Below are 19,250 nucleotides of genomic sequence, written 5' to 3'. Positions count from 1 at the left end.
GCAGAACGAGTCCGTGACTACGCCTTGCGTCTGTCTGCCTGTCCTGTCCCTCGGCCCCTTGGGGCTGCCTGCGGACGGGCAACAAGCCACGGGCGCAGGGCACTGTGGGAGCAGGAGCGCGTGCCTCGTCGTGCGCACGGAGGGTCGTGTGTGCTGGGAGGCTGGGTGGGCTAGGGGGTGTAGGGGGCTGCTGAGCCGGGCGGCCTGGGTGGTCCCTGCAAGGGCACGCGTGCCTGGTGCGCAGGTCCTGGCCCCGGCGTCGCGCCAAGCGACGGCACAGGCCCGGTGGCCTTGCACCCCAGGGAGCCGCGCCGGACGCCTCTGGGCCACTGACGTTGGCCAGGCTTTCCCCCTCCCAAACACCCCCTGGCCACGCGGTGCCCACCGACCTCCACACGCATCCGTTCCCGCCGCTGCCCACCCATTCCACGTGCACCGTGGAAGCCAGCACTGGATGGAACCTCGGGGGCCCCAGGAAAACCCAAACACTGCCCACAGGGAGCCTGGCCGCCCTGGCCCGCAGGCTACGGGGCAGAGGACGAGGCAGAGCCCTCCCAGGCGGCCACGGGACAAACGGTGCCCCCACCTCTCCACTCTGCCAGAAGGGCCGGGGCGGCTAGGCTGCACGGGCCCGGCCCCCAACTAACGCCGGCGCCAAAGCCCACCGAGCCGCGCGCGCGTTCTCTACCAGGGTGGCGGCGAGGCCACGGCCCCCGGGCGCCAGGGCCCCGGCCCGCGAGGGAACGAGCATTCCCTGGGCGGCCCGCTCCGTGGGAGTGTGTTCCCACCTGCACGGAAATTCCCTCCCGCGAACTCCGCCAAATGGACCCCGCCGCCGACGGCCGGAAGCTGCAGGGAGGGCAGCCGCAGACAGGCTTTGACCTTTGCAAGGTCGCGGCCCGCGGCAGGCGACGCACGTGGCCCCCGCCCACGGCCCAGGAACACCAGCGTGGCCCTCACAGGGGACACAAGGGCTGCAGCCCCGCAGGCCAGGGCCACAGCGAGAGGAGATCACGTCGCCCTCGCAAGGGGAGACGGAGCTCTGCCAAGCGGCCCGCGGGGCCGAGGCACCGCGCCTGGCCTCAGGGCTCGCAGACCCGCGCCTGCCTGCCAGGTCACCGCAGAGGAATCTGCGGCCCACCCGAGAGGACGGGAGACACACTGCGCCCGACTCCAAGGGACAGTCCCTCCCGGGGTGTCACTTTCGCCTCACCAGCTCCGTGCCCGAGGAGACAGTGCCTCCGTGGCAGGCCCTGCCCGGGGCGGGGGGTAGCTTCTTTGGCCGGGGCCCTGTGGAAAGCCCCTGTTGAAAGGCCACCTCCCCCGGGCGCCCTCCCTCCGGAGACCAGAGGCCAGGAGGGCCCTGAGGAGGGGGACCGCCGTGCCACCCCGGTGCACCCTGAAGCCGGCCCTGGGAGCCCCTAGCTTTGCCATCGACGGGGGGAGGCCGCAGGCCTCCGCGTAACCCACGACTGACGTGGGAACGCAACGAGGCACCAGGGCTGAGCAGGCCCGGGCACTCCCCCAGGGCGCGGTCCCCTCCGGACCGTGCCGTTACCGTTCCGGCCTTCGGCCGGCACGGCATGCCGACTTCGCCCTGGGCCCGAAGCGCCGGCGCCACTCGCCGCCTTGTGTGGCCGCCGGGCGGGGCCGATGTTTCCAACCTGGCCGGTGCCGCAGCCCGGCCTCTTGCCTTGGCCCAGAAGCCCGAGCCAGGGGCCGCTCCACGTACGTCAGTGAGAGAAAGGGCTCGCCCAGGGATGGCCGCCGCCTCGGGCTGGGGCTCCCGCGCCCCCCCACGGCCTGCCAGGCTCGCCACGCTCGGCCCCTCAACACACACCGCCGCGCGCTTAGGCCCGCACAGCCGTCCGGGCCCTCGCGGGCCCCAGCCCTCGGCTCCCAAGGGCCGGTGCCACAAGACACGCCGTTGAAGCCCGAGGCCTTGGGGGACCGGCTGCCCCCCTCGACCCCAGTCGCCAGCCACCGCCCGCAGGCCCTGCCAGCCAGGTCCCTGCCCGCGGCTCCCAGGGCCCGTGCCACAGACACGCCTGTGACCTCCCAGGCCTTGGGCACCAGCTGCCCCACTCGACCTCAGGTGCCGCTCATTGCCACCAGGCCCCGCGAGCCGTGGAAAGCCTGCTAAGGCGGGGAAACGGCTCCCTGACCCGGAGACACCCCGCGAGCCTCTCCCAGGCGCAGGCCGTGGGTGCTGGTGCTTGAAGCAGTGTGGCCAACGGGAAGCCTGCTGTCCCTGACGCTTACCTTCCCTGGGGCGGACAACGTGCTGGACCTCAGTTTCGATGAGAACGACGGGGGGGAGTTCTCACTCATTTTGTTCAGCTTTTCCAAGGAATGCTGTTGAGGGAGTCATCATCGATCCGAGCACATTCAGGGCCGCCCGGCCGGCTGACCCAGGCGGGCCGGGTGGCTCAGCGGGGCAAGCCGAGGGACTCAGGGTCCGCCCGGTGCCCGGGCCGTGCGGAGCCGCGCCGCTGAGCCAGAGGAACGGACAGGCCCCTCTGGGAGCAAAACCCCACACGCCCAGCGGGCCACCTGCACTGGCGGCCTCTCGGGCAGCCCCGGGAAAGCCTAAAGCCAGGGGCACTAGCTGACACCCAGGGAAGGCTTACCGTCCGGACGCTCCCGTCAGCAAGGTGCCCGTTCCGGGCCACGCTTCTTCCGGCCGTACCGCAAACCACAGGCACTCGGGGGCCGGGGAGGCCTTCTTCTCTCGGCCGACCGCGAGCCTGGCGTGGCCACCGCACCTGAGAAAGGGGGAGCAATCGCCCGCGGGCGTGACCAAGCTACCCAGGGGCTCCGCTCGCCACGCCGGGCAGAACGAGTCCGTGACTACGCCTTGCGTCTGTCTGCCTGTCCTGTCCCTCGGCCCCTTGGGGCTGCCTGCGGACGGGCAACAAGCCACGGGCGCAGGGCACTGTGGGAGCAGGAGCGCGTGCCTCGTCGTGCGCACGGAGGGTCGTGTGTGCTGGGAGGCTGGGTGGGCTAGGGGGTGTAGGGGGCTGCTGAGCCGGGCGGCCTGGGTGGTCCCTGCAAGGGCACGCGTGCCTGGTGCGCAGGTCCTGGCCCCGGCGTCGCGCCAAGCGACGGCACAGGCCCGGTGGCCTTGCACCCCAGGGAGCCGCGCCGGACGCCTCTGGGCCACTGACGTTGGCCAGGCTTTCCCCCTCCCAAACACCCCCTGGCCACGCGGTGCCCACCGACCTCCACACGCATCCGTTCCCGCCGCTGCCCACCCATTCCACGTGCACCGTGGAAGCCAGCACTGGATGGAACCTCGGGGGCCCCAGGAAAACCCAAACACTGCCCACAGGGAGCCTGGCCGCCCTGGCCCGCAGGCTACGGGGCAGAGGACGAGGCAGAGCCCTCCCAGGCGGCCACGGGACAAACGGTGCCCCCACCTCTCCACTCTGCCAGAAGGGCCGGGGCGGCTAGGCTGCACGGGCCCGGCCCCCAACTAACGCCGGCGCCAAAGCCCACCGAGCCGCGCGCGCGTTCTCTACCAGGGTGGCGGCGAGGCCACGGCCCCCGGGCGCCAGGGCCCCGGCCCGCGAGGGAACGAGCATTCCCTGGGCGGCCCGCTCCGTGGGAGTGTGTTCCCACCTGCACGGAAATTCCCTCCCGCGAACTCCGCCAAATGGACCCCGCCGCCGACGGCCGGAAGCTGCAGGGAGGGCAGCCGCAGACAGGCTTTGACCTTTGCAAGGTCGCGGCCCGCGGCAGGCGACGCACGTGGCCCCCGCCCACGGCCCAGGAACACCAGCGTGGCCCTCACAGGGGACACAAGGGCTGCAGCCCCGCAGGCCAGGGCCACAGCGAGAGGAGATCACGTCGCCCTCGCAAGGGGAGACGGAGCTCTGCCAAGCGGCCCGCGGGGCCGAGGCACCGCGCCTGGCCTCAGGGCTCGCAGACCCGCGCCTGCCTGCCAGGTCACCGCAGAGGAATCTGCGGCCCACCCGAGAGGACGGGAGACACACTGCGCCCGACTCCAAGGGACAGTCCCTCCCGGGGTGTCACTTTCGCCTCACCAGCTCCGTGCCCGAGGAGACAGTGCCTCCGTGGCAGGCCCTGCCCGGGGCGGGGGGTAGCTTCTTTGGCCGGGGCCCTGTGGAAAGCCCCTGTTGAAAGGCCACCTCCCCCGGGCGCCCTCCCTCCGGAGACCAGAGGCCAGGAGGGCCCTGAGGAGGGGGACCGCCGTGCCACCCCGGTGCACCCTGAAGCCGGCCCTGGGAGCCCCTAGCTTTGCCATCGACGGGGGGAGGCCGCAGGCCTCCGCGTAACCCACGACTGACGTGGGAACGCAACGAGGCACCAGGGCTGAGCAGGCCCGGGCACTCCCCCAGGGCGCGGTCCCCTCCGGACCGTGCCGTTACCGTTCCGGCCTTCGGCCGGCACGGCATGCCGACTTCGCCCTGGGCCCGAAGCGCCGGCGCCACTCGCCGCCTTGTGTGGCCGCCGGGCGGGGCCGATGTTTCCAACCTGGCCGGTGCCGCAGCCCGGCCTCTTGCCTTGGCCCAGAAGCCCGAGCCAGGGGCCGCTCCACGTACGTCAGTGAGAGAAAGGGCTCGCCCAGGGATGGCCGCCGCCTCGGGCTGGGGCTCCCGCGCCCCCCCACGGCCTGCCAGGCTCGCCACGCTCGGCCCCTCAACACACACCGCCGCGCGCTTAGGCCCGCACAGCCGTCCGGGCCCTCGCGGGCCCCAGCCCTCGGCTCCCAAGGGCCGGTGCCACAAGACACGCCGTTGAAGCCCGAGGCCTTGGGGGACCGGCTGCCCCCCTCGACCCCAGTCGCCAGCCACCGCCCGCAGGCCCTGCCAGCCAGGTCCCTGCCCGCGGCTCCCAGGGCCCGTGCCACAGACACGCCTGTGACCTCCCAGGCCTTGGGCACCAGCTGCCCCACTCGACCTCAGGTGCCGCTCATTGCCACCAGGCCCCGCGAGCCGTGGAAAGCCTGCTAAGGCGGGGAAACGGCTCCCTGACCCGGAGACACCCCGCGAGCCTCTCCCAGGCGCAGGCCGTGGGTGCTGGTGCTTGAAGCAGTGTGGCCAACGGGAAGCCTGCTGTCCCTGACGCTTACCTTCCCTGGGGCGGACAACGTGCTGGACCTCAGTTTCGATGAGAACGACGGGGGGGAGTTCTCACTCATTTTGTTCAGCTTTTCCAAGGAATGCTGTTGAGGGAGTCATCATCGATCCGAGCACATTCAGGGCCGCCCGGCCGGCTGACCCAGGCGGGCCGGGTGGCTCAGCGGGGCAAGCCGAGGGACTCAGGGTCCGCCCGGTGCCCGGGCCGTGCGGAGCCGCGCCGCTGAGCCAGAGGAACGGACAGGCCCCTCTGGGAGCAAAACCCCACACGCCCAGCGGGCCACCTGCACTGGCGGCCTCTCGGGCAGCCCCGGGAAAGCCTAAAGCCAGGGGCACTAGCTGACACCCAGGGAAGGCTTACCGTCCGGACGCTCCCGTCAGCAAGGTGCCCGTTCCGGGCCACGCTTCTTCCGGCCGTACCGCAAACCACAGGCACTCGGGGGCCGGGGAGGCCTTCTTCTCTCGGCCGACCGCGAGCCTGGCGTGGCCACCGCACCTGAGAAAGGGGGAGCAATCGCCCGCGGGCGTGACCAAGCTACCCAGGGGCTCCGCTCGCCACGCCGGGCAGAACGAGTCCGTGACTACGCCTTGCGTCTGTCTGCCTGTCCTGTCCCTCGGCCCCTTGGGGCTGCCTGCGGACGGGCAACAAGCCACGGGCGCAGGGCACTGTGGGAGCAGGAGCGCGTGCCTCGTCGTGCGCACGGAGGGTCGTGTGTGCTGGGAGGCTGGGTGGGCTAGGGGGTGTAGGGGGCTGCTGAGCCGGGCGGCCTGGGTGGTCCCTGCAAGGGCACGCGTGCCTGGTGCGCAGGTCCTGGCCCCGGCGTCGCGCCAAGCGACGGCACAGGCCCGGTGGCCTTGCACCCCAGGGAGCCGCGCCGGACGCCTCTGGGCCACTGACGTTGGCCAGGCTTTCCCCCTCCCAAACACCCCCTGGCCACGCGGTGCCCACCGACCTCCACACGCATCCGTTCCCGCCGCTGCCCACCCATTCCACGTGCACCGTGGAAGCCAGCACTGGATGGAACCTCGGGGGCCCCAGGAAAACCCAAACACTGCCCACAGGGAGCCTGGCCGCCCTGGCCCGCAGGCTACGGGGCAGAGGACGAGGCAGAGCCCTCCCAGGCGGCCACGGGACAAACGGTGCCCCCACCTCTCCACTCTGCCAGAAGGGCCGGGGCGGCTAGGCTGCACGGGCCCGGCCCCCAACTAACGCCGGCGCCAAAGCCCACCGAGCCGCGCGCGCGTTCTCTACCAGGGTGGCGGCGAGGCCACGGCCCCCGGGCGCCAGGGCCCCGGCCCGCGAGGGAACGAGCATTCCCTGGGCGGCCCGCTCCGTGGGAGTGTGTTCCCACCTGCACGGAAATTCCCTCCCGCGAACTCCGCCAAATGGACCCCGCCGCCGACGGCCGGAAGCTGCAGGGAGGGCAGCCGCAGACAGGCTTTGACCTTTGCAAGGTCGCGGCCCGCGGCAGGCGACGCACGTGGCCCCCGCCCACGGCCCAGGAACACCAGCGTGGCCCTCACAGGGGACACAAGGGCTGCAGCCCCGCAGGCCAGGGCCACAGCGAGAGGAGATCACGTCGCCCTCGCAAGGGGAGACGGAGCTCTGCCAAGCGGCCCGCGGGGCCGAGGCACCGCGCCTGGCCTCAGGGCTCGCAGACCCGCGCCTGCCTGCCAGGTCACCGCAGAGGAATCTGCGGCCCACCCGAGAGGACGGGAGACACACTGCGCCCGACTCCAAGGGACAGTCCCTCCCGGGGTGTCACTTTCGCCTCACCAGCTCCGTGCCCGAGGAGACAGTGCCTCCGTGGCAGGCCCTGCCCGGGGCGGGGGGTAGCTTCTTTGGCCGGGGCCCTGTGGAAAGCCCCTGTTGAAAGGCCACCTCCCCCGGGCGCCCTCCCTCCGGAGACCAGAGGCCAGGAGGGCCCTGAGGAGGGGGACCGCCGTGCCACCCCGGTGCACCCTGAAGCCGGCCCTGGGAGCCCCTAGCTTTGCCATCGACGGGGGGAGGCCGCAGGCCTCCGCGTAACCCACGACTGACGTGGGAACGCAACGAGGCACCAGGGCTGAGCAGGCCCGGGCACTCCCCCAGGGCGCGGTCCCCTCCGGACCGTGCCGTTACCGTTCCGGCCTTCGGCCGGCACGGCATGCCGACTTCGCCCTGGGCCCGAAGCGCCGGCGCCACTCGCCGCCTTGTGTGGCCGCCGGGCGGGGCCGATGTTTCCAACCTGGCCGGTGCCGCAGCCCGGCCTCTTGCCTTGGCCCAGAAGCCCGAGCCAGGGGCCGCTCCACGTACGTCAGTGAGAGAAAGGGCTCGCCCAGGGATGGCCGCCGCCTCGGGCTGGGGCTCCCGCGCCCCCCCACGGCCTGCCAGGCTCGCCACGCTCGGCCCCTCAACACACACCGCCGCGCGCTTAGGCCCGCACAGCCGTCCGGGCCCTCGCGGGCCCCAGCCCTCGGCTCCCAAGGGCCGGTGCCACAAGACACGCCGTTGAAGCCCGAGGCCTTGGGGGACCGGCTGCCCCCCTCGACCCCAGTCGCCAGCCACCGCCCGCAGGCCCTGCCAGCCAGGTCCCTGCCCGCGGCTCCCAGGGCCCGTGCCACAGACACGCCTGTGACCTCCCAGGCCTTGGGCACCAGCTGCCCCACTCGACCTCAGGTGCCGCTCATTGCCACCAGGCCCCGCGAGCCGTGGAAAGCCTGCTAAGGCGGGGAAACGGCTCCCTGACCCGGAGACACCCCGCGAGCCTCTCCCAGGCGCAGGCCGTGGGTGCTGGTGCTTGAAGCAGTGTGGCCAACGGGAAGCCTGCTGTCCCTGACGCTTACCTTCCCTGGGGCGGACAACGTGCTGGACCTCAGTTTCGATGAGAACGACGGGGGGGAGTTCTCACTCATTTTGTTCAGCTTTTCCAAGGAATGCTGTTGAGGGAGTCATCATCGATCCGAGCACATTCAGGGCCGCCCGGCCGGCTGACCCAGGCGGGCCGGGTGGCTCAGCGGGGCAAGCCGAGGGACTCAGGGTCCGCCCGGTGCCCGGGCCGTGCGGAGCCGCGCCGCTGAGCCAGAGGAACGGACAGGCCCCTCTGGGAGCAAAACCCCACACGCCCAGCGGGCCACCTGCACTGGCGGCCTCTCGGGCAGCCCCGGGAAAGCCTAAAGCCAGGGGCACTAGCTGACACCCAGGGAAGGCTTACCGTCCGGACGCTCCCGTCAGCAAGGTGCCCGTTCCGGGCCACGCTTCTTCCGGCCGTACCGCAAACCACAGGCACTCGGGGGCCGGGGAGGCCTTCTTCTCTCGGCCGACCGCGAGCCTGGCGTGGCCACCGCACCTGAGAAAGGGGGAGCAATCGCCCGCGGGCGTGACCAAGCTACCCAGGGGCTCCGCTCGCCACGCCGGGCAGAACGAGTCCGTGACTACGCCTTGCGTCTGTCTGCCTGTCCTGTCCCTCGGCCCCTTGGGGCTGCCTGCGGACGGGCAACAAGCCACGGGCGCAGGGCACTGTGGGAGCAGGAGCGCGTGCCTCGTCGTGCGCACGGAGGGTCGTGTGTGCTGGGAGGCTGGGTGGGCTAGGGGGTGTAGGGGGCTGCTGAGCCGGGCGGCCTGGGTGGTCCCTGCAAGGGCACGCGTGCCTGGTGCGCAGGTCCTGGCCCCGGCGTCGCGCCAAGCGACGGCACAGGCCCGGTGGCCTTGCACCCCAGGGAGCCGCGCCGGACGCCTCTGGGCCACTGACGTTGGCCAGGCTTTCCCCCTCCCAAACACCCCCTGGCCACGCGGTGCCCACCGACCTCCACACGCATCCGTTCCCGCCGCTGCCCACCCATTCCACGTGCACCGTGGAAGCCAGCACTGGATGGAACCTCGGGGGCCCCAGGAAAACCCAAACACTGCCCACAGGGAGCCTGGCCGCCCTGGCCCGCAGGCTACGGGGCAGAGGACGAGGCAGAGCCCTCCCAGGCGGCCACGGGACAAACGGTGCCCCCACCTCTCCACTCTGCCAGAAGGGCCGGGGCGGCTAGGCTGCACGGGCCCGGCCCCCAACTAACGCCGGCGCCAAAGCCCACCGAGCCGCGCGCGCGTTCTCTACCAGGGTGGCGGCGAGGCCACGGCCCCCGGGCGCCAGGGCCCCGGCCCGCGAGGGAACGAGCATTCCCTGGGCGGCCCGCTCCGTGGGAGTGTGTTCCCACCTGCACGGAAATTCCCTCCCGCGAACTCCGCCAAATGGACCCCGCCGCCGACGGCCGGAAGCTGCAGGGAGGGCAGCCGCAGACAGGCTTTGACCTTTGCAAGGTCGCGGCCCGCGGCAGGCGACGCACGTGGCCCCCGCCCACGGCCCAGGAACACCAGCGTGGCCCTCACAGGGGACACAAGGGCTGCAGCCCCGCAGGCCAGGGCCACAGCGAGAGGAGATCACGTCGCCCTCGCAAGGGGAGACGGAGCTCTGCCAAGCGGCCCGCGGGGCCGAGGCACCGCGCCTGGCCTCAGGGCTCGCAGACCCGCGCCTGCCTGCCAGGTCACCGCAGAGGAATCTGCGGCCCACCCGAGAGGACGGGAGACACACTGCGCCCGACTCCAAGGGACAGTCCCTCCCGGGGTGTCACTTTCGCCTCACCAGCTCCGTGCCCGAGGAGACAGTGCCTCCGTGGCAGGCCCTGCCCGGGGCGGGGGGTAGCTTCTTTGGCCGGGGCCCTGTGGAAAGCCCCTGTTGAAAGGCCACCTCCCCCGGGCGCCCTCCCTCCGGAGACCAGAGGCCAGGAGGGCCCTGAGGAGGGGGACCGCCGTGCCACCCCGGTGCACCCTGAAGCCGGCCCTGGGAGCCCCTAGCTTTGCCATCGACGGGGGGAGGCCGCAGGCCTCCGCGTAACCCACGACTGACGTGGGAACGCAACGAGGCACCAGGGCTGAGCAGGCCCGGGCACTCCCCCAGGGCGCGGTCCCCTCCGGACCGTGCCGTTACCGTTCCGGCCTTCGGCCGGCACGGCATGCCGACTTCGCCCTGGGCCCGAAGCGCCGGCGCCACTCGCCGCCTTGTGTGGCCGCCGGGCGGGGCCGATGTTTCCAACCTGGCCGGTGCCGCAGCCCGGCCTCTTGCCTTGGCCCAGAAGCCCGAGCCAGGGGCCGCTCCACGTACGTCAGTGAGAGAAAGGGCTCGCCCAGGGATGGCCGCCGCCTCGGGCTGGGGCTCCCGCGCCCCCCCACGGCCTGCCAGGCTCGCCACGCTCGGCCCCTCAACACACACCGCCGCGCGCTTAGGCCCGCACAGCCGTCCGGGCCCTCGCGGGCCCCAGCCCTCGGCTCCCAAGGGCCGGTGCCACAAGACACGCCGTTGAAGCCCGAGGCCTTGGGGGACCGGCTGCCCCCCTCGACCCCAGTCGCCAGCCACCGCCCGCAGGCCCTGCCAGCCAGGTCCCTGCCCGCGGCTCCCAGGGCCCGTGCCACAGACACGCCTGTGACCTCCCAGGCCTTGGGCACCAGCTGCCCCACTCGACCTCAGGTGCCGCTCATTGCCACCAGGCCCCGCGAGCCGTGGAAAGCCTGCTAAGGCGGGGAAACGGCTCCCTGACCCGGAGACACCCCGCGAGCCTCTCCCAGGCGCAGGCCGTGGGTGCTGGTGCTTGAAGCAGTGTGGCCAACGGGAAGCCTGCTGTCCCTGACGCTTACCTTCCCTGGGGCGGACAACGTGCTGGACCTCAGTTTCGATGAGAACGACGGGGGGGAGTTCTCACTCATTTTGTTCAGCTTTTCCAAGGAATGCTGTTGAGGGAGTCATCATCGATCCGAGCACATTCAGGGCCGCCCGGCCGGCTGACCCAGGCGGGCCGGGTGGCTCAGCGGGGCAAGCCGAGGGACTCAGGGTCCGCCCGGTGCCCGGGCCGTGCGGAGCCGCGCCGCTGAGCCAGAGGAACGGACAGGCCCCTCTGGGAGCAAAACCCCACACGCCCAGCGGGCCACCTGCACTGGCGGCCTCTCGGGCAGCCCCGGGAAAGCCTAAAGCCAGGGGCACTAGCTGACACCCAGGGAAGGCTTACCGTCCGGACGCTCCCGTCAGCAAGGTGCCCGTTCCGGGCCACGCTTCTTCCGGCCGTACCGCAAACCACAGGCACTCGGGGGCCGGGGAGGCCTTCTTCTCTCGGCCGACCGCGAGCCTGGCGTGGCCACCGCACCTGAGAAAGGGGGAGCAATCGCCCGCGGGCGTGACCAAGCTACCCAGGGGCTCCGCTCGCCACGCCGGGCAGAACGAGTCCGTGACTACGCCTTGCGTCTGTCTGCCTGTCCTGTCCCTCGGCCCCTTGGGGCTGCCTGCGGACGGGCAACAAGCCACGGGCGCAGGGCACTGTGGGAGCAGGAGCGCGTGCCTCGTCGTGCGCACGGAGGGTCGTGTGTGCTGGGAGGCTGGGTGGGCTAGGGGGTGTAGGGGGCTGCTGAGCCGGGCGGCCTGGGTGGTCCCTGCAAGGGCACGCGTGCCTGGTGCGCAGGTCCTGGCCCCGGCGTCGCGCCAAGCGACGGCACAGGCCCGGTGGCCTTGCACCCCAGGGAGCCGCGCCGGACGCCTCTGGGCCACTGACGTTGGCCAGGCTTTCCCCCTCCCAAACACCCCCTGGCCACGCGGTGCCCACCGACCTCCACACGCATCCGTTCCCGCCGCTGCCCACCCATTCCACGTGCACCGTGGAAGCCAGCACTGGATGGAACCTCGGGGGCCCCAGGAAAACCCAAACACTGCCCACAGGGAGCCTGGCCGCCCTGGCCCGCAGGCTACGGGGCAGAGGACGAGGCAGAGCCCTCCCAGGCGGCCACGGGACAAACGGTGCCCCCACCTCTCCACTCTGCCAGAAGGGCCGGGGCGGCTAGGCTGCACGGGCCCGGCCCCCAACTAACGCCGGCGCCAAAGCCCACCGAGCCGCGCGCGCGTTCTCTACCAGGGTGGCGGCGAGGCCACGGCCCCCGGGCGCCAGGGCCCCGGCCCGCGAGGGAACGAGCATTCCCTGGGCGGCCCGCTCCGTGGGAGTGTGTTCCCACCTGCACGGAAATTCCCTCCCGCGAACTCCGCCAAATGGACCCCGCCGCCGACGGCCGGAAGCTGCAGGGAGGGCAGCCGCAGACAGGCTTTGACCTTTGCAAGGTCGCGGCCCGCGGCAGGCGACGCACGTGGCCCCCGCCCACGGCCCAGGAACACCAGCGTGGCCCTCACAGGGGACACAAGGGCTGCAGCCCCGCAGGCCAGGGCCACAGCGAGAGGAGATCACGTCGCCCTCGCAAGGGGAGACGGAGCTCTGCCAAGCGGCCCGCGGGGCCGAGGCACCGCGCCTGGCCTCAGGGCTCGCAGACCCGCGCCTGCCTGCCAGGTCACCGCAGAGGAATCTGCGGCCCACCCGAGAGGACGGGAGACACACTGCGCCCGACTCCAAGGGACAGTCCCTCCCGGGGTGTCACTTTCGCCTCACCAGCTCCGTGCCCGAGGAGACAGTGCCTCCGTGGCAGGCCCTGCCCGGGGCGGGGGGTAGCTTCTTTGGCCGGGGCCCTGTGGAAAGCCCCTGTTGAAAGGCCACCTCCCCCGGGCGCCCTCCCTCCGGAGACCAGAGGCCAGGAGGGCCCTGAGGAGGGGGACCGCCGTGCCACCCCGGTGCACCCTGAAGCCGGCCCTGGGAGCCCCTAGCTTTGCCATCGACGGGGGGAGGCCGCAGGCCTCCGCGTAACCCACGACTGACGTGGGAACGCAACGAGGCACCAGGGCTGAGCAGGCCCGGGCACTCCCCCAGGGCGCGGTCCCCTCCGGACCGTGCCGTTACCGTTCCGGCCTTCGGCCGGCACGGCATGCCGACTTCGCCCTGGGCCCGAAGCGCCGGCGCCACTCGCCGCCTTGTGTGGCCGCCGGGCGGGGCCGATGTTTCCAACCTGGCCGGTGCCGCAGCCCGGCCTCTTGCCTTGGCCCAGAAGCCCGAGCCAGGGGCCGCTCCACGTACGTCAGTGAGAGAAAGGGCTCGCCCAGGGATGGCCGCCGCCTCGGGCTGGGGCTCCCGCGCCCCCCCACGGCCTGCCAGGCTCGCCACGCTCGGCCCCTCAACACACACCGCCGCGCGCTTAGGCCCGCACAGCCGTCCGGGCCCTCGCGGGCCCCAGCCCTCGGCTCCCAAGGGCCGGTGCCACAAGACACGCCGTTGAAGCCCGAGGCCTTGGGGGACCGGCTGCCCCCCTCGACCCCAGTCGCCAGCCACCGCCCGCAGGCCCTGCCAGCCAGGTCCCTGCCCGCGGCTCCCAGGGCCCGTGCCACAGACACGCCTGTGACCTCCCAGGCCTTGGGCACCAGCTGCCCCACTCGACCTCAGGTGCCGCTCATTGCCACCAGGCCCCGCGAGCCGTGGAAAGCCTGCTAAGGCGGGGAAACGGCTCCCTGACCCGGAGACACCCCGCGAGCCTCTCCCAGGCGCAGGCCGTGGGTGCTGGTGCTTGAAGCAGTGTGGCCAACGGGAAGCCTGCTGTCCCTGACGCTTACCTTCCCTGGGGCGGACAACGTGCTGGACCTCAGTTTCGATGAGAACGACGGGGGGGAGTTCTCACTCATTTTGTTCAGCTTTTCCAAGGAATGCTGTTGAGGGAGTCATCATCGATCCGAGCACATTCAGGGCCGCCCGGCCGGCTGACCCAGGCGGGCCGGGTGGCTCAGCGGGGCAAGCCGAGGGACTCAGGGTCCGCCCGGTGCCCGGGCCGTGCGGAGCCGCGCCGCTGAGCCAGAGGAACGGACAGGCCCCTCTGGGAGCAAAACCCCACACGCCCAGCGGGCCACCTGCACTGGCGGCCTCTCGGGCAGCCCCGGGAAAGCCTAAAGCCAGGGGCACTAGCTGACACCCAGGGAAGGCTTACCGTCCGGACGCTCCCGTCAGCAAGGTGCCCGTTCCGGGCCACGCTTCTTCCGGCCGTACCGCAAACCACAGGCACTCGGGGGCCGGGGAGGCCTTCTTCTCTCGGCCGACCGCGAGCCTGGCGTGGCCACCGCACCTGAGAAAGGGGGAGCAATCGCCCGCGGGCGTGACCAAGCTACCCAGGGGCTCCGCTCGCCACGCCGGGCAGAACGAGTCCGTGACTACGCCTTGCGTCTGTCTGCCTGTCCTGTCCCTCGGCCCCTTGGGGCTGCCTGCGGACGGGCAACAAGCCACGGGCGCAGGGCACTGTGGGAGCAGGAGCGCGTGCCTCGTCGTGCGCACGGAGGGTCGTGTGTGCTGGGAGGCTGGGTGGGCTAGGGGGTGTAGGGGGCTGCTGAGCCGGGCGGCCTGGGTGGTCCCTGCAAGGGCACGCGTGCCTGGTGCGCAGGTCCTGGCCCCGGCGTCGCGCCAAGCGACGGCACAGGCCCGGTGGCCTTGCACCCCAGGGAGCCGCGCCGGACGCCTCTGGGCCACTGACGTTGGCCAGGCTTTCCCCCTCCCAAACACCCCCTGGCCACGCGGTGCCCACCGACCTCCACACGCATCCGTTCCCGCCGCTGCCCACCCATTCCACGTGCACCGTGGAAGCCAGCACTGGATGGAACCTCGGGGGCCCCAGGAAAACCCAAACACTGCCCACAGGGAGCCTGGCCGCCCTGGCCCGCAGGCTACGGGGCAGAGGACGAGGCAGAGCCCTCCCAGGCGGCCACGGGACAAACGGTGCCCCCACCTCTCCACTCTGCCAGAAGGGCCGGGGCGGCTAGGCTGCACGGGCCCGGCCCCCAACTAACGCCGGCGCCAAAGCCCACCGAGCCGCGCGCGCGTTCTCTACCAGGGTGGCGGCGAGGCCACGGCCCCCGGGCGCCAGGGCCCCGGCCCGCGAGGGAACGAGCATTCCCTGGGCGGCCCGCTCCGTGGGAGTGTGTTCCCACCTGCACGGAAATTCCCTCCCGCGAACTCCGCCAAATGGACCCCGCCGCCGACGGCCGGAAGCTGCAGGGAGGGCAGCCGCAGACAGGCTTTGACCTTTGCAAGGTCGCGGCCCGCGGCAGGCGACGCACGTGGCCCCCGCCCACGGCCCAGGAACACCAGCGTGGCCCTCACAGGGGACACAAGGGCTGCAGCCCCGCAGGCCAGGGCCACAGCGAGAGGAGATCACGTCGCCCTCGCAAGGGGAGACGGAGCTCTGCCAAGCGGCCCGCGGGGCCGAGGCACCGCGCCTGGCCTCAGGGCTCGCAGACCCGCGCCTGCCTGCCAGGTCACCGCAGAGGAATCTGCGGCCCACCCGAGAGGACGGGAGACACACTGCGCCCGACTCCAAGGGACAGTCCCTCCCGGGGTGTCACTTTCGCCTCACCAGCTCCGTGCCCGAGGAGACAGTGCCTCCGTGGCAGGCCCTGCCCGGGGCGGGGGGTAGCTTCTTTGGCCGGGGCCCTGTGGAAAGCCCCTGTTGAAAGGCCACCTCCCCCGGGCGCCCTCCCTCCGGAGACCAGAGGCCAGGAGGGCCCTGAGGAGGGGGACCGCCGTGCCACCCCGGTGCACCCTGAAGCCGGCCCTGGGAGCCCCTAGCTTTGCCATCGACGGGGGGAGGCCGCAGGCCTCCGCGTAACCCACGACTGACGTGGGAACGCAACGAGGCACCAGGGCTGAGCAGGCCCGGGCACTCCCCCAGGGCGCGGTCCCCTCCGGACCGTGCCGTTACCGTTCCGGCCTTCGGCCGGCACGGCATGCCGACTTCGCCCTGGGCCCGAAGCGCCGGCGCCACTCGCCGCCTTGTGTGGCCGCCGGGCGGGGCCGATGTTTCCAACCTGGCCGGTGCCGCAGCCCGGCCTCTTGCCTTGGCCCAGAAGCCCGAGCCAGGGGCCGCTCCACGTACGTCAGTGAGAGAAAGGGCTCGCCCAGGGATGGCCGCCGCCTCGGGCTGGGGCTCCCGCGCCCCCCCACGGCCTGCCAGGCTCGCCACGCTCGGCCCCTCAACACACACCGCCGCGCGCTTAGGCCCGCACAGCCGTCCGGGCCCTCGCGGGCCCCAGCCCTCGGCTCCCAAGGGCCGGTGCCACAAGACACGCCGTTGAAGCCCGAGGCCTTGGGGGACCGGCTGCCCCCCTCGACCCCAGTCGCCAGCCACCGCCCGCAGGCCCTGCCAGCCAGGTCCCTGCCCGCGGCTCCCAGGGCCCGTGCCACAGACACGCCTGTGACCTCCCAGGCCTTGGGCACCAGCTGCCCCACTCGACCTCAGGTGCCGCTCATTGCCACCAGGCCCCGCGAGCCGTGGAAAGCCTGCTAAGGCGGGGAAACGGCTCCCTGACCCGGAGACACCCCGCGAGCCTCTCCCAGGCGCAGGCCGTGGGTGCTGGTGCTTGAAGCAGTGTGGCCAACGGGAAGCCTGCTGTCCCTGACGCTTACCTTCCCTGGGGCGGACAACGTGCTGGACCTCAGTTTCGATGAGAACGACGGGGGGGAGTTCTCACTCATTTTGTTCAGCTTTTCCAAGGAATGCTGTTGAGGGAGTCATCATCGATCCGAGCACATTCAGGGCCGCCCGGCCGGCTGACCCAGGCGGGCCGGGTGGCTCAGCGGGGCAAGCCGAGGGACTCAGGGTCCGCCCGGTGCCCGGGCCGTGCGGAGCCGCGCCGCTGAGCCAGAGGATCGGATAGGCCCCTCTGAGTTGCAAAATCCTACATGCCCTTCCTACCAACTTCATTAGCTGCCTCTCAGGCGTTTTTTGGAAAGCCTAAATCCAGCAGCACCACTGACACTATAGACGCCTTACCGTCTCGTTGCTCCTTTCGTGAAGTTGTACATAGTGGGGCACACTTCTTCCGGGAGATACCGCAAGCCACCGGCAGTTGGGGGCCAGAGATGCATTCTTGTCTCAGTCGACCGCGAGCTTGGCATGTCGACTGACCTGAGAAAAGTGGAGCATTCACCCATGGGCATGGGCAATTTACCCAGGGGTTCCAGTCTCCACACAGGGCAGAAGGAATCCATTACCATGACTTGCGCCTCTCTGCCTGTTCTTTTCCTCAGTCCCTTGGGGCAGCCTGTAGATATGCAAGAAGCTGTGGGTTCAGGGGACTGTAGGAGCACGAGCATGTATCTCTTCATGTGCATGGAGGGTCGTGAGTGCACTGGGAGGTTGGTTTAGGAGGCATGTGTTGCCGCTCTGCCGTTTGAGCCTGTGGTCCCCCCAAGAGCAGGCCTGGTGTGCCGATCCTGGCCCTGGCGTTCCACCACACAACGGCACAGGACTGGTGGCCTTGCACACCAGGGAGCCACGTTGGATGCCTCTGGGCCACTAACGTTGGTAAGGGTTTCCCTCTCCCAAAGCCAATCTGGCCAAGCAGTGCCCTCGGCCCGGACATGCATCCTCTTGCTCCACTACCCACCCTGTCAACGTGGACCGTGGACTCCAGCACAAGATGGAAACTCAAGGGTCCAAGGAAAACCTAACAACCACCCACAGTTAGGCCGGCCACCCTGGCCTGCAGCTACGGGGCTGAAGCCAAAGCTGAGCCCTCCGAGGCACCCACACAACAACAGGTGCATTTCTTCTCCACTCTGCCAGAATGCCCTGAATGGCTAGGCTACATTGTCCTAGCCTCCACCGAATATGGTGCCAAATGCGACCGAACCATGGGCGCTTTCTTGCCCATGGTGTCAGTAAGTCCAGGGCCAGTGGGCACCAGGGCCCTAGGCTGCAATGGAACGAGCATCCCCTGGGCTGCCCGTCCTCAGGAGTGTGTTCCTGCTTTCACAGAAAGTCCCTTCGTTGCCCTTATCCCAACGGACGCCCCCGTCAGTGTCAGGATGCTCCAGGGACGGCAGCTGCCCCCAGGCTTTGGCCTTTGCAAGGATGTGGCCCTCTGTAAGTGACGTGGCCCATTCTGACAGGCCAGGAACACCAGCGTGGCCCTCACAGAGAGCGCTAGGCTATAGCCCCACAGGACAGGGTCACAATGAGAGGAGAATACATCTCCTTCCCACGGGGAGGCAGATGTCTTCCAAATAGCCCATGGGGCCGAGGTACTGGGCTTGCCCTCAGACCTCGCAGGCCCGTGCCTGACCTCAAGGCCATCGCAGAGTAGTCTGCAGCCCACCAGAGAGGACATGAGACACACTGTGCCCGAGTCCAAGTGAGACTCAGAATATCCCTTTCACCTCACCAGTACCGTGACAAGGAGACAAGGTCTCTGGCCAGGGTAACTTCTTTGACCAGAGCCCTGCTGAAAGCCCCGAGGAACACAACCACTGGGTACCCTTCCTCAGGACTCAAGAAGCCAGGAGGGCACTCAAGAGGGGGACCGCCGTGCCACACCCGTGCACCCTGAAGGCAGCCCTGGGAGCCACACTTTGCCATCGTCAAGAGGAGGCCTGAGGCCTCTGCAGAACCCATGAAAGACCTGGGAACGCTATGACACACTTGAGCTGAGCAGGCTCATGCGGTCTCCCAGGGCACAGCCCTCTCTGGACTGTGCCATTACTATCCAGGCAAATGGCCAGCACAGAAACTTGTATTCTGCCCTGGGCACGAAGTGCTGGCACTGTTTGCCACCTTGTTTGTCGCCTGGTAGGGCTGAGGATGCCACGCTGGCAGGTACTTCCTGCTTTAGCCCACCAGCCAGAGTAGGTGCCTGCTCCACATACATCAGGGAAAGAAAGGGCTCGTCCAGGGATCGCTGCTGCCTCGGGCTGGGCCTCTGCACCCCCACCCACAGGCCAGGCAAGCTTGCCATGCTTGGCCTCTCAACACACACTGCCACGAGCTTATGCCTGTGGGGCCATCCTGGCCTACACAGGTCCCAGCCCTCGACACCCCAGGCTGGTGCCACAGACACACCTTTCAAGTCCAAGGCCTTGGGGACCAGCTGCTCCAGTGACCCCAGTCGCCGACCATTCCCCTCAGGACCTGCATGCCTTGGAAACCCTGCTCAGGTGGTAAATGCTTCCCTGACCATGAGTCCCCCGTGAGGCTCTCCTAGGCAGAGGCTGTGGGTGCTGGTGCTTGAAGGAGTGTGACCAAGGGGAAGCCTGCTGTCCCTGACCCTTACCTTCCCTGGGGTAGACAATGTGCTGGACCTCAGTTTCGACGAGAAAGACGGTAGGGAGTTCTCACTCATTTTGTTCAGCTTTCCAAGGAATGCTGTTGAGGGAGTCATCATCGATCCGAGCACATTCGGGGCCACCTGCACAGCCGACCCTGGTGGGCCAGATGGCTCAGCGGGACAA

At 70.4% G+C, this 19,250-nt stretch overlaps 1 protein-coding gene and 7 non-coding genes across 30 annotated transcripts in view; all 8 read right to left on the bottom strand.

Moving 5' to 3' along the window:
- Positions 1 to 19,250, bottom strand: part of LOC111556287 (collagen alpha-1(I) chain-like) — a 94,240-nt gene that overhangs the window by 52,942 nt on the left and 22,048 nt on the right. For 17 of the 23 annotated variants that reach the window (XM_045058922.1, XM_045058923.1, XM_045058937.1 and 14 more), the window contains 10 exons: positions 13,963 to 14,097; positions 13,595 to 13,687; positions 11,130 to 11,264; positions 10,762 to 10,854; positions 8,297 to 8,431; positions 7,929 to 8,021; positions 5,464 to 5,598; positions 5,096 to 5,188; positions 2,631 to 2,765; positions 2,263 to 2,355 (listed from right to left, as the gene is read on the bottom strand). In XM_045058922.1, coding sequence (XP_044914857.1) covers positions 2,263 to 2,355; positions 2,631 to 2,765; positions 5,096 to 5,188; positions 5,464 to 5,598; positions 7,929 to 8,021; positions 8,297 to 8,431; positions 10,762 to 10,854; positions 11,130 to 11,264; positions 13,595 to 13,687; positions 13,963 to 14,097 — 1,140 coding nt within the window. Of the gene's footprint in view, positions 1 to 2,262; positions 2,356 to 2,630; positions 2,766 to 5,095; positions 5,189 to 5,463; positions 5,599 to 7,928; positions 8,022 to 8,296; positions 8,432 to 10,761; positions 10,855 to 11,129; positions 11,265 to 13,594; positions 13,688 to 13,962; positions 14,098 to 16,427; positions 16,670 to 19,250 lie in introns of those variants that run through there. The other 6 variants (XM_045058942.1, XM_045058933.1, XM_045058932.1 and 3 more) reach the window with 6 other exon arrangements.
- Positions 2,287 to 2,380, bottom strand: LOC123386374. The gene has a single exon (XR_006600164.1). It is a non-coding gene; the product is annotated as a small nucleolar RNA SNORD116 (small nucleolar RNA).
- On the bottom strand, positions 5,120 to 5,213 carry LOC123386373. The gene has a single exon (XR_006600163.1). It is a non-coding gene; the product is annotated as a small nucleolar RNA SNORD116 (small nucleolar RNA).
- LOC111561142 lies at positions 7,953 to 8,046 on the bottom strand. Its single transcript, XR_002743502.2, has one exon. It is a non-coding gene; the product is annotated as a small nucleolar RNA SNORD116 (small nucleolar RNA).
- On the bottom strand, positions 10,786 to 10,879 carry LOC111561141. Its single transcript, XR_002743501.2, has one exon. It is a non-coding gene; the product is annotated as a small nucleolar RNA SNORD116 (small nucleolar RNA).
- On the bottom strand, positions 13,619 to 13,712 carry LOC111561140. The gene has a single exon (XR_002743500.2). It is a non-coding gene; the product is annotated as a small nucleolar RNA SNORD116 (small nucleolar RNA).
- LOC111561138 lies at positions 16,452 to 16,545 on the bottom strand. Its single transcript, XR_002743498.2, has one exon. It is a non-coding gene; the product is annotated as a small nucleolar RNA SNORD116 (small nucleolar RNA).
- LOC111561137 lies at positions 19,097 to 19,189 on the bottom strand. Its single transcript, XR_002743496.1, has one exon. It is a non-coding gene; the product is annotated as a small nucleolar RNA SNORD116 (small nucleolar RNA).

This window comes from Felis catus, chromosome B3 (assembly GCF_018350175.1).
Source record: "Felis catus isolate Fca126 chromosome B3, F.catus_Fca126_mat1.0, whole genome shotgun sequence".
NCBI lineage: Eukaryota > Metazoa > Chordata > Mammalia > Carnivora > Felidae > Felis > Felis catus.
The sequence above is the reverse complement of the archived record's forward strand: the minus strand, read 5'-3'. Positions and strand labels throughout refer to the sequence as shown.